At 34.7% G+C, this 13,905-nt stretch overlaps 1 protein-coding gene across 1 annotated transcript in view; it reads left to right on the top strand.

Moving 5' to 3' along the window:
- The window catches only part of SUPT3H (SPT3 homolog, SAGA and STAGA complex component), a 432,145-nt gene that overhangs the window by 272,635 nt on the left and 145,605 nt on the right, over positions 1 to 13,905 (top strand). Inside the window, exon 4 of the mRNA XM_065886432.1 lies at positions 11,258 to 11,344. Coding sequence (XP_065742504.1) covers positions 11,258 to 11,344 — 87 coding nt within the window. The remainder of the gene's footprint in view (positions 1 to 11,257; positions 11,345 to 13,905) is intronic.

The raw sequence follows: 13,905 nt of genomic DNA, 5'->3' as shown, positions 1-13,905 counted from the left end.
CCCTTCCCCCTCCCTGTGTCCTCAAGTCCATTCTCTACATCTGCGTCTTTATTCCTGTCCTGCCCCTAGATTCTTCATAACCATTTTTTTTTTTTAGATTCCATATATATGTGTTAGCATACGGTATTTGTTTTTCCCTCTGACTTACTTCACTATGTATGACAGACTCTAGGTCCATCCACCTCACTACAAATAACTCAATTTCGTTTCTTTTTATGGCTGAGTAATATTCCATTGGATATACGTGCCACATCTTCTTTATCCATTCATCTTTCAGTGGACACTTAGGTCGCTCCCATGTCCTGGCTATTGTAAATAGAGCTGCAATGAACATTGTGGTACCTGACTCTTTTTGAATTATGGTTTTTTCAGGGTATATGCCCAGTAGTGGGACTGCTGGGTCGTATCTACCTTGCATTTTTGAAGGATGTAGGGTTCCATCTTCTCTATGCTGTCTGCTTTCTTAGGATGTACTGTATGAATATTGTTGGAAAGTTGTACCTTTTTATGTCTGATGTGAATGAATCTTTTATGAATATCCTGGTTTGGGTTTTAATAGCAAACCTAAAATTTTCTCTGCCTACCAAATTATCGGTAAATTTTTTTTCTTTCCTTATGTCGACTGCTATTCCACCTTATTCATCCCCACACAGTATCTTATGCTGGCAGAGTGCTTGGTAGCTCCCCAAGTGCCTGCCCCACATCATTTCATCTCATCTACACAGTGACCTATGAGTGTAACAAGATCTGTACTATATCACCTTCTTGAGCCCATTTTAATAAATAGCCTTTTTAATTCTTGAGTAGAATATGGGACTGACGTCTGAGCCTCGGAAACCTGATTCTCATTTAGTTTTACATATACTACAGCAAATTTGATAAATACTGTGTACAACATTGATTGGTTTGCCTGTGTAAGCAGTGTTTGGATACAAAATTTGAATAAGGGCTACTTTCTCTGACAAACTAAGGGGGAAGTATATACAAATTACCTCTGCTCATCATATGATAAAAGCATAGGGCACAGTGGAAATGGATAGAGATCAGTCTCTTCTATGCATTAGTAACCGCATTGCTTTAATCCCACTTTGCAACTCTCTTTGGCTTTCAAATGTATCTGGAACTATTGGATAGGATACTGGAATAGTTAACTATATCACCTGTGCCACACTCATACAGATAGTTGGATTGGTTGCCATTTCCACTGGTATAACTAAGAGGATTTTCCTTTGAAAATTGACTCCCATCTGTCTCTCACCAAGTTGTACTATTTCTCCTTACATTCTTCTTTTTTATTTCTTCTCTCACTGATGCAAGTGCTTAATTATGGATCCAAAAGTAAAGTACACCTAGGTTTAAATACTAGAATCAGAAAGGGAAAGCCAAAAGGCTTTTCATTGTTCACATCTGTTCAGTTCCCACTTGAAGAAGTTGAGGATCAGAAAGATCAGCTATTCTGTTCAAAAGTATAGTTTCAAAAATGTATGCACACTAACACATGCATTGTATTTCATGGTGAGTTGATTCCACAAGAGAATTTATTAGAGAAGCTATTAGTTCTCTATCAAAAGAAGTCCATATAGTTTTCCCCGTTAAATTTAGGTAGAGTTACTTTCTTAAAACTTGTAAGAAAGTGGTTCTAGTGATATATACACATGTGTATATGTGTGTGTATATACATACAAATAATATATGTGGGTATATATGTGTGTGTGTATATATATATATATACACACACACACATATAACTTATCCACACAAATTATTTACATTCTAAATTTGTTTATGGTAAAATCACAAGTGCTAATAGTCCAATAGTAGCCTAGAAGTTATAAACTTTTTTATGATGACCCTGAAATTTAATCTCTCATTTCTAAATAAATGTAGATAGCCTTTATTCAGGGCTTACTCTATGCCGCATGATATAATCTCCCCTAAACATCAAACTGTAGGCATTTTTAAAAATGTTATGAGAGGAAAGAAGTTAAGATGGTTTTGGAAAATTTTTTAAAGTAATGATTTTTTTAAAGCTTCTTTATTAAACTACTTGTGAAATCAATTTGTATAGTGCCTTACATGGAGATAGTCTGTTGAGTTAGTTAGATCTTAAAATGGAGGCAATAATCTAAATTCTCTGGAACTCTCTTCAGCATACACAGTACTGACAGAGAAAACCAAACTTTAACTGAGTTTCATAGCGGACCCTGGCCCTCCTTGTGCATGGATGAGGTTCTGCGACCCAGCATGGGTGCAGTTCTAAAATTCTAAAGTTGGCACTTTATCCATATATTTTCTCAACAAAAAGACAAAATTATAAAATAGCTTTTGTCAAAGTAAGGGTGTTAGTAACAGAGATAAAATTAGAAATCAGTTTTCCTCATTCCTCATGATTATTCTTTAACATTATTCTTTCCATTTGGTAATTTTTCCAGTCATTACATTGGTCTGTGTGTGGTCTGGTGTAATTCAGTGCTTTTAATACCCTGATCTAAACATGAAGATTTAGGACAAGACCTGTGTTTATTCCTAAACATTCTAGGGTGAAATGAAACCAGGTTATCATGTGAAAAATTAGGTAGCATTCTGAAGAAAAGTAATTAACTGAGTCTTATATTTGTTATTTTTTTGTCCTTAGGAGAAATAAGTAATGGCTGCAGTTCTTTTGGTAGATGCCTTTTTAGAAGTGTGAACAGAAGGGAACATGGAAGGAGGCACAAAGATGCCAAGAAATAAGCAGAGAAAAAAAAGAAACATTATTAATTGTAGATAAAGAAAGTATACATTTTGTAGGCTACCAGAAATTATGCTTCTAAAATTTTAAGAAATGCAAATGAAATGTACATACTTGTACATGTAAACTATCGTTTTTCAGTTATTGACTAATGGAAAGATAGCTGTATATAACATGAACAAATTGAAGATCTGCTACCATCTTTGTACAATTTTAATTGTATTTTAGTTTAAATAGTTAAGTAGCAGTTTAGTTTTAATAGTTAACTAGTAAATAAATTTTAAATAGTATTAACTGTAGTTAGTTAATAGCATAGTATTTATAGTATAGTATAGTATTTAAGGTATAGTATAGTATAATATTTAAATTATAGTCTAGTTTATTATTTTAATTTCAACCCTAAAAAATTTTCAAAATATCCTTTTGCTTTCAAAACTTGATGTGTTTAGACTTGAAAATTGCTTATGAATAACTTATATGCAAAATAGTTTAAAAGAAAACTTTCAAATGGTTGTTGTTCTCCCACTTTCACATTTAAATAAGAATAACCAAAGAATTAGTTTCTTCTCAGGGGTGCTGTTCTCATTGGACATTTTTTAAGCATTGCAGGCTTATATTGATTGTGTCTTAGTCATTCTTTAAAATGCATATATAAATAAATATGAATTATTTGAGTCATGAGATACTGATAATTATAGCCTTATCATATTTTTAAAAACTTGACTAACTGTGTTTGACTTACGATTCTAAAAAGAAGAGTTAAAATGAAATTCTAAAAAGTTAGGCACATCTTTTATCAATTTATATACGTGTTTATGTTTCAAATGTCTAAGACAGTGGAAGACTAGTCACCAAAAAGAATAAGGAGATCATATGATAGGAAAAGTCTAAGTCAAATATCTTACATTTATAGTATTCTGAATGTTGACTGTATTTAGTTACAAATCCCTTTCCTTTCAAACATTTGCTGAGTTCTCAATCCTTAAGCTGTGTCTGCATGAAGCAACTGACTTGAATGTTTTGATCCAAACCTTTTTTTTGGCAACCATTTGTTTGCCAGCAATGAAAATGTTTTGAAAGGCAAATAAATGTTTTTGTGGGTAGATTTTCTATGCAATGTAAAACTTCATTAAGCCTTACATACCTTCCTGTATTCCGAATAAGAAATTAATCTTGGAGAGAAAGATGAATGGCTTGACGTTAAGCATTTATTAATTAGTACCAGTTTTGTGTACCTGGACATCTCTCACAGGTTTGTTGTGAGGGTTAAATGAGATGATGTATAGGAGGCAGGAAGCATAGGATAGTACATTCAGTAAATGTCAGCACACAAAAAGGAGCAACAGCTTCTGTTTAAACATAGGTGATTCACTGCTTATCTCCAAACCTTCTCAAAACCCTACTAAATGACAGCAAAATAATTTTTAAAAGCATAAATCTATGAAGATCAAGAAAATGGGAGATTAAATAGCAGATGAGACATATCCAATAATTATGGAAGTTTAAAAGTGGGTAGAAATGCTTAAAGGTTTAACAGATTTGAGAAAAATGAAACCTTGGAACCTAGAAAAAAATCAGCATTCAGGATACCTCTGAAGAAACAGGAGCAATGGTAGAAAGTAAAGGAGCAGTTTTACTCCAGTGCCCTATCACAACCACATAGGCAGTCAACTACCTCTTTGCCATTCTGACAAAACAATGTAGGTTTACCTCTGGAGAGGTTGAATAGAAAGGACTCCGGTATTAGAGATCCCAGGCACAAAAGACCACTGGCATTTGATTAATAGATATTCTGAAAAAAATCCAGAAAACAGAAGGAAGGAAATTTTCAGAGTAATCCCAGAAAACTTCCCAGACTTGCAGGACAAGAATATATAGGTTACAGTGTCCATGTGAGTACCAGGAAAATATATGAAGAAAGAGCCTCACTGTGAAATTTTAAAATTTCAGGTATAAAGAGAACAGTAGTAAAAGTTTCTCATGGGGGGGCGGGGTGGGCAGTGGGGGGGAAGTCACCTAAAGGCTTAGGAATCAAAAAAAAAAAAAAAGACACCTGTCTTCTCAACAGCAACATTTTAAGCTAGAAGACAATGGAGCAATGTCTTTAAATTTCTGAAGGAAGATGATTTCTAATATCAAATCCTATATCTAGGTAGATTATAAATTGAATATAAGGGTGGCATAAATGAATTTTCAGACATACAGGATCTTTAAAACTTTATTTTCCATGCACCCTTTCTCAGGAACCTATCAGAGGTATTTTTCAGGCTGCAGCCCACCACTGGAGGAAGGAGATAGATACTTCAGTTTGAATTCATTTTACTTATCTGCCTGTTTAAAAAAATTGATCAGTATTCTTCAGAGGAGCATAGCAGAATCCAGAGTCCTTACAATGTACCATTTATAATATCTCAGATAAAATCACAGATTATCCTTAAAATATGAAGTAACAGGGAAGCATGACTCATAGCCAAGAGAAAAGGCAAAATGGTGATTGACTCTAAGGTGACCCAGGTATTGAAATAGCAGACAGGGATTTTATAAAGCAAATATTATAGCTACGCTCGAAAACAAAAAAGAGAAGCATCCAGGGAATGTGCTCTACCAAAATAAAGGAAGTAAATTAAGAACAAAATGGGATCAAGAAGACAAAAATCCAAAATGTAATTGTTGAAGAGAGTCTGGCAGACTCCGGATGAGTCTCTGGGGAAAACAAAAACAATGAAATTGAAAGAAATCCTTACATCTTTCAAATCTTTTAAATAATGTAGATGAAATAGTGTTAGATTCACAATAAATAAAGCAAAAAAGAAAAGGAAATTCTGAACTACAAAAACTTTTTTTTTAATTTATAAAAAGAAATTTGATCCTGGTGGCCAAGCTGTAACAGTGTTTATGCAGTCATAATAATGTAAACACTAGATACTAATTTAACAAAAAATTACATTTTTAAAATAATATCAAGAGGGGAGGAAGGAGATGGTAAAATGAGACATCTGTGAACACTAAATCTTCATCTTCCATAGTAAAAAGTCAATCGATAGTATTTAAAGCTGAAAAATAAAATAGCCTTGGAAGCGTATTTCAAATGTGGAGGTAAATAACAGAAGAACAAGCTAGAAAAGTTGAAAGTATTTTCCTTCGGAAGTAGAATTACAGATTGGAAAGAAGTATGGCTAGGTATTTCTGTCTGTCATTATAAAACTTAGAGTATTGTTTGACTTTTTAATGTTATATACATTTTAACTTAGATAATTTTTTTTTTTTTTTTTTTTTTTTTTTGCGGTACGCGGGCCTCTCACGGTTGTGGCGGAGCACAGGCTCCGGATGCGCAGGCTCAGCGGCCATGGCTCATGGGCCCAGCCGCTCCGTGGCATGTGGGATCTTCCCGGACCAGGGCACGAACCCGCATCCCCTGCATCAGCAGGCGGACTCTCAACCACTGCGCCACCAGGGAAGCCCTCTTGTTTTTAAAATAAATTTATTTATGGCTGCATTGGGTCTTCGTTGCTGTAAGCGGGTTCTCACTGTGGTGGCTTCTGTTGTTGCGGAGCACGGGCTCTAGGCGCGTGGGCTTCAGTAGCTGTGGCTCGAAGGCTCTAGGGCACAGGCTCAGTAGTTGTGGCGCATGGGCTTAGTTGCTCCACGGCATGTGGGATCTTCCTGGACCAGGGATCGAACCTGTGTCTCCTGCATTGGCAGGCGGATTCTTAACCACTGCGCCACCAGGGAAGCCCTTAACTTAGATAATAATTTTTAAATTAGAATTAAATGTTTATAATGCACATAGCACAGTTCCTATACTGCCTAAGAATAAATTAGGTACTTAATAAATTATTACTACTAAGACTTTTTATTAACTCTCCTTCTAGTCATTAAAATCATTGCTTATCCGTTTCAAATGGAAAAGAATACATAAGGCTACAAATCTAGGGAAGTTATTTGAAGTATCTGAAGTTATGTAGTTACTTAGTGGCCAGAACTGGAGTCCAGATTTCCTGTCTCTTAATTCTTTCAGTCACAACATGGAGGATTCAGAGAGGGTCTTTGAGGTTATCCGTGGCTGACAAATATGGTTGCAAGCAGAGCTGTTCTTTCCTAGCCTAACCTCATATCTGGCCCGATAACTAGTGTGTGATAGACAAATGGATAGAAAGACAAATAAATCTTAGACCAAGTGATAACCTACCCTAAGATTTTGCCTCTTCATCACATAGCTTTTAGCAATTCCTATATGTACTATGTATTCATTTACTATTTATTCTCAGAAAGGAAGGATCCAGAGATTTAGCCAGAATCCAAAACAAAGAGGTGCAGTAGAAGTGTGGTTAAAATGAAACACCTTCAGGATGCTAATGATTGGGAAATCATTGAATTGATTCTGCTGTACTTTTGAAACCTTTTAGAGCTTTAGAGAAATCGTTCTGCTGAATTTACATGGGCCCCAGCCAATTTGCAGGGGTTATTGACTTCATCTAGCTCAATTTATTTATATTATAGATGGGAAAACTGAAAACAGTCAAGGGGAAGTGGATTGCCAACATTTACCAAACATTTATAAACTTCCTGTTGGGGGAATGGTGGTCCTGGACCTAGAGATATTATTCAGAAGGAAGTTGGGAGGCAAGAGCATTAGGTATCTAACTGGTTGAGGAAGATAAAGACCAATAGGATATGTGTGTGTGTGTGTGTGTATAGATAGATAGATTTATTATAAGGAACTGGCTCGCGTGGCTTTGGATGCTGAGAATCCCAAGTTCTGTAGTTGGCAAGCCAGAGACTCAGGAGAGACAGAATGTAGTTCGAGCCCAAATCCACAAACCTGAAAACTAAGAGACGGTTTAGTCCAAGTCAAAAGGCTGGAAAGGTCTGTGTCCCAGTTCAAGGCAGTCAGGCAGAAGGTCTTCCCTCTTATTCAGCCTTTTTGTTCCATTCACCTCTTCAGTTGATTGGTTGAGGCCCACTAACATTAGCAGGGGCTGGTGGTGGGGAGTGGCAATCTGCTTTACTCAGCCTAGGGATTCAAATCTTAATCTCATCCAGAAATACCTTCACAATCACACTCAGAATTAACATTTGACCAAATGTCTGGGCACCCTGTAACCCAGTCAAGTTGACATATAAAATTAACTGTCACAAGTACACAAAGGCTTAAGATAGAACTGAAATTATTGGAGCTTAAATGTAGAATAATGACAGAAAAACAAGAAATATAATGAAGAGAATGAAGGTATACGGAAAAAAATCTTTGAGTCAGTCAGTCTTTAAAGACCACACTGAAGTCAGTACACTGAATTATCATAGATCCTGGAACAAGAATTGTGGACATTATATTTGAAGATCATGTTAACACTTAATCTAGGGTACATCACCATTTGGAGACATTGAAATTTAGAAAGCAGTAAGCAAAAAGCCCCAGAGGCCTACATTCAGATGAATACTGTGGAAGTAGAGAGCAAATTCAAGACCCTGAGCCAATTAAACCAACAAAATCAACAGAAGTTGGTGAAAATAAAATAGAGGAAAAAAAATTGTTCGATTGTTAGTGTCATTGATAGAAATGAGAAATTGAGAAGAGATTTATTTGTGGGCTCAAAGATGTAAAGTTTAAAGTGTACCTTTTATGCTCAACCTGCAAATAAAGTATCATAAAATATTTAAAATGCAAACATGATGAGTGTTAATATGCTAGGGGAAATTTTTTTCTTTGAAACAGTTGTTACAAGTATAATATTTTTAATTTACTTTGAAAAATAGAAATAATATTTATCAGAAACAAATCAATGCTGTGAAAGTGTTCCTGTTGTATAATGCTTTTAGCAAAATATTTTACTGTTACAAATAAATCTCTATAAAGTTACTATCATCATACCTTTATCCATATAGTTAAGAAAATTTGTATACCCATTCAACCAGTAATTGGTCTTAAAGGATTCCTCTGCTATGTCAATTCTTGCATATTTTATAAATGCAATTAAATGTATACTACTTTCATTGTAATAAAAAAATCATAAAGTCTACTATCATTTCATGTCATTTTAGTTACTGCCAGGAATACTTGACTTGCTGCAGTGAATAATGAAGTACAACTTCCGTTTATTTTCAGGGATTAAAAAAATTGAGGGGTTTCTTACAATATATTGATAGAATCAACTTTTTTTTTTGAACACTGAAGGTATTAGAAATATTTCTTGATTTTGGTTTTCTGGTTCTAGTATTGTTTTCACGCTGAGTGCACCGGTCCTGAGCTCAGCCTCCTGTGGAACTGGACTGCCAAGCTGCTAACTTGCTTTTTAAGCTTACGTTGTTAAAGAGAAGTTTCTTTAGTCTCTTTGGTAATTGTAGACAAAAGTTCTAGAAGTTAGCCAGTGGGCAATACACACTTTAGTGTGATCACTGTAATTAGTTAAGAAGCTCACCCTCCTCACTTTGTAGAGAAGAGGAGGTGAGAGTGTGGAGGAGATGATCTTGGAGTGTGGGACACGTCGGGGCCAGATGGGCTTGCGGTGCAGTAACACAATGATAACTTTCAGCCCTGAGGACTCACTACGTGGGAGTCCAAGGCATACTGGAGAGTGCCAGCAGTGCCAGTGCTAGTGAGGGCACTAGGTTGGGTGAAGGAAATTAGTAAATAAGGTAGATGAAAGCTAAAGATAAGTTTTCCTGCTAATTATGACAACTTAACTGTGATCCAGATCTCTACAATAGTTGTGTACTGGTTTCAAAAAGGTGTTTTAAAATGGCTAACTCTTCTATGTGTTTATTTTCCATTTTCTTCTTTTTTTTCCAACTGAATGTGTTTATACACTGACATTTTGGAGAGTGTTATAAATACAGATTGTTCACATGTGTTGTGGATAAACAGTTGATCTATTGGGAAGACAATTTAGGGAGGTATACTTATCCTGGTCCTTTCTTAACATGAGTAAAATTACTTATATCTGTATAGTATTTTAGAGTTTTCAAATCATCACCATCCTCCATTTAAGAAAATAAAAAGTTACTTGACAGTGCGGCCTCCTGGCTCTCCGTGTCCAGACAAATGGATACTGAGCCCATATTCTTCTCCACATTGATTATGTGTATTTTATTCTGTCATAGAAATGTTTTTGTTTGAAAAAACACATGTACACATATTTCCCTGACATTCTTCGAGTTTTTAGAAAAATATGTTCACATTTTTCCCACTGAAAACTTAGTTTCTTTCTGGGTAGATATATCATCTTTTGAAAAACCTTTCCCCCAAGATTTCTTTTTAAATGGTTCACAGTTAAATTTAAATTTCTATATTTAGGTAGAATTATGTTTATATACCAACCACCAGTATCCAGGAAATTCAGTGGTAAGGCTGACACATAGGGAGTTTATAGTCTATTTTGTAGTCTGTGTATTTAGACAAGGTTTGAAGCTTACTTAGCAAAATCTCTTGACCATTCAGAATTTCTTTAGTACAAATGCACTGTTTGATTTCTTATACTTGCTAAGATAACAGTGTGTCATTTTTTAAAGATTAGTTCTTAGGAATATGTGTTAGATTTATTCCTTTCAAAGAAAGATGCATTCAAGAACAGCTTTTATATGTAAATATTTTTATAATATTGGATAGAGTTGGTTTGGTGCAATCACCATGGTTTGATCAAATTTGGAAGAAGTTACAGGCACATTTTTGTAGTGTTTTCTCCAGCATCTTTATTTTTTTCAGCTGGATGTATTTTATGTTCCTTCTAACTAATCAAAATAAGAAACTGATTTTGCCTGTGCCAAAAAATAGAACTATCATTTTTCACATTCTTTTATTTTCCAGGTCATTTTCAAGTAAGATTGTGTTTCTAGGACTTCTGAATCCCAGAAAACTCTCAACTTTGTAGATATAAGTGCCCAGATGAACATTTCAGGGGGAATCTAACTTTTCATGCAGTATGTTTTGTGTTGTGCATTCCAGATACAGTTAACTTTTTGTGTGTATGTGATTAGTGTGGAAAGAAATTAATGCAGTCCAGTATTATGATTTATGGACTGAATCCTTTGCCCACTGAAGACTTGCCAAAACTAAAACTATTTTTTTTCCTTTGGATATTAGAAACAGCTACTGTTTTTGTTGATCTTTTAAACTTCTGAATGGGCCTATTTCAAATCATACCAGCATGGGAGCTCAGATTAATAATATACTTATTCAACTAGTGATACTGAGTGAAACCATTGCTCACATGGATATGAGGATAAAATTTCATAAAATTATTTTCAGGTGCATTAATGCATTTCTGGAAGCTGCATATGATTTTTCTTTTGCATGAAAGAAGTCAAGGATTTCTCTTTATTGTATCAGTTACAGGTAGGCGTATAAGTTAATTTAATTGCAATTTTTTTATACCTTAAAACATAAGACATTTTGCTTTCAAAAGCAGTACTGTGATTGCTGGACTATTCCCAAAGGTTTTTAACTCTTAGAATGTTTATCTCTCTTGAGACATCATGACTATAGTATATTTAATTTAGATTATTGAGAAAAATTTCCTTTGTTGTTAGTTACAGCAAGCTGCTGAAGTTTCTCAGCTCCGGGGAGCAAGGGTAATCTCTGCTGAAGATCTTCTGTTTTTGATACGCAAAGATAAGGTAATATAAAATAATTTCATCATATTGAAATGCCAAGCTTGGTGATTAATTACACTTATGTAAGGAAGCTACCCTTGTTTTATAGCTTTCACATTGGAATCATAACTGTTGAACTAATATTTGAGTCCTCATAGTTTGCATAACAAAATGGTTTACTACAAAAGCATTTATTTTTTATTTTTACATGGACAAGGGCACTTATGTAAAAGTATGCTGACAACGAATTCTCACTTATCCTTAAATATATATTTAGACATTTTCATTGCTACATAATGTTCACTAGATATTGACCAGGTGCTTTGTTTTGGTAACTGGGATATAACTAAGTGGCATATTTATTTTTCTTCTAATTTTATACAGGCTTTCATAGAATAGTTTTTTCACTTGAAATACAAAGTTTTTTCTGTGACACTGGTTAAAAGGAAAAAAGCAAATCAATCAAGATGAATATTGTATAAGATAAATAAACACCATAATATCTAAGTTTTTTAATAGTTAAAGATCTATCTTTCTTACTCTTTGAACTCTGGCATTAAAATATTTATGCTGGTATTTACATGTATAATTTTGTCATAACTATCTTCCAAGAGTAGCTAGTTTGAAAATATTTTGTGACATTTTGCATGTTTTTAATAAAATTTTCATCTGAAAGTTACATGTGGAAAAACGAACTGAATAACCACAGCATGTTATGGTAGACTCTAACCAAGTGAGCACGCAGTGCTTAGTTCCTAATGCTCCATCTTTCATTTCTCCATTGTTTTCCCCTAGCATTTTAATTACATTTACCATTTTTGTATGTTTGTGGCTCTGGTTTTTATCAGAAGGCATCCCATCTGACCTTCTGGATATCCTGGTTAACATTCTTGCTGTGATACCCAGTTACTTTATACCTGTGAAAGCTCTCCTTCTGACTGACTGAAGATTGACTAAACTTCTCTTCCTTCTGCGGTGGGATTCAGAGATCTACAAACTGCACCTCGACCAGTCTACCATTAAACTTTATACATTTTTAGTTCATTAACTCTTATATGGTATGAGGACTATAAAGAGAAAAGAAATGTATTCACTATCAAGAAGCTATAATCTGGTTTAGGAAATCTGCATGATTTAGTTGAAGAAGCATTTTGAGACTCACAGCATTTTAAGGTTGTGTGATTAGATTGGAGAGGCTGTAGGATTTGTTGAAGTGGAGGTTTCTGCCTAGGGTGAGACTCATGCAGCTATATGCAGCTATATGTAGAATGGATCTAACCAGGACGCAGGCTCAGTAATCAAGGCAAACTGTGATTAGTATGATGGCTCTGAAAGTGGATGGGAAGGAAGAATTCAGAGAGATGGTGAAGAGTAAGAATGTTCAGGATCTAGTGACTTCATTAGGAAGACGGGGAAGTAGGCACCATATAGCAGTGGTGCTGTGAGGAAAGAGCCTGAAGGTGCCGTTGGCAGGAACAGGGACCTTGAGCCAAGATCCTTTACGAAGGCAGCTGGAGGGCAGTGGAGTTCACATCAGTACTTTACAGAATATGTCCAGTCAGTTTTTCTTTTCCATCGACAGAGGTAAACAAGCCAGCACAAAAAATAGTCCACATTGACACTTTTCCCTGCCTTTCGGGGAAGTCAAAGTTTTAAATCCTATGGAAACTTCAGGAATACACACTGATTGTCAAAACCCTTCTATTGTCTAGAAGGACTGTTAATCAGAACCTTTTTAGCAACCAAGAGCCTAGCTGTAATATGATAGTTGCCATTATTCTCATCTTTCTCCTCAAAATAATAATTTTATTTATATGCTGGTGTGTTCCAAACAGAATTTAAAGTAGTTTACATGACTGTAATATAAGACAAAATAAAATCTAAAGTACTGAATTTTCAGGAATCAGAGGAAAGAGAAAAAAAGGATAGCAAACACCTATATACAGGTATATGTTTTTTCTCTTAATAATGCTGGTTTATATTCAAGCAGAAGTCATTGACTGCCTATTGTGTTTTCCATACTGCACTAGGCAGCTTCACTCATTTTCTCATTTATTCCTCACAATAGTCCTCTAAGGTAAGTACTTTACTTACTTTGTAAATAAGGAAACTGGGGTTCAGAGGTCATGTTCTACTTCTGGTCCTGCTATAAGCTCCAGTTGTGAGACTATCTTTAACCTCGCTTTCCCTATATATAAAAAGGAGATGATTATATTTGTCTGTATCTCAGGGCTATTGAAAATTTCAAATAGAATGCATGTAAAAGAGCTTTGTAAAATACAATTTATTTCAGCTGTCATTAGGAATCTTAAACATGAAGACCAGGAACCAGTAATAATCCATTCTAAATGTAAGCATACAACAGATGACAAAGTATTATCAGTTACTTTTAAAGTTAAACAGTATTATAGTCTTCTAATAAACCTAAAGAAAGCCATCATTAAGACTCAACTATCATTCATCAGCTTTAAGTTTCATAAAAATATGTTTCTCAGATTACAGAATGTTTTCCAGAAATATAAAACATAAACCAACTCTTCTAAATAAAAGAAAAGATTCTTAGAGAATAAAAAAAAACAATAAAA

Source organism: Phocoena phocoena, chromosome 10 (assembly GCF_963924675.1).
Source record: "Phocoena phocoena chromosome 10, mPhoPho1.1, whole genome shotgun sequence".
Taxonomy (NCBI): Eukaryota; Metazoa; Chordata; class Mammalia; order Artiodactyla; family Phocoenidae; genus Phocoena; species Phocoena phocoena.
The sequence above is the reverse complement of the archived record's forward strand: the minus strand, read 5'-3'. Positions and strand labels throughout refer to the sequence as shown.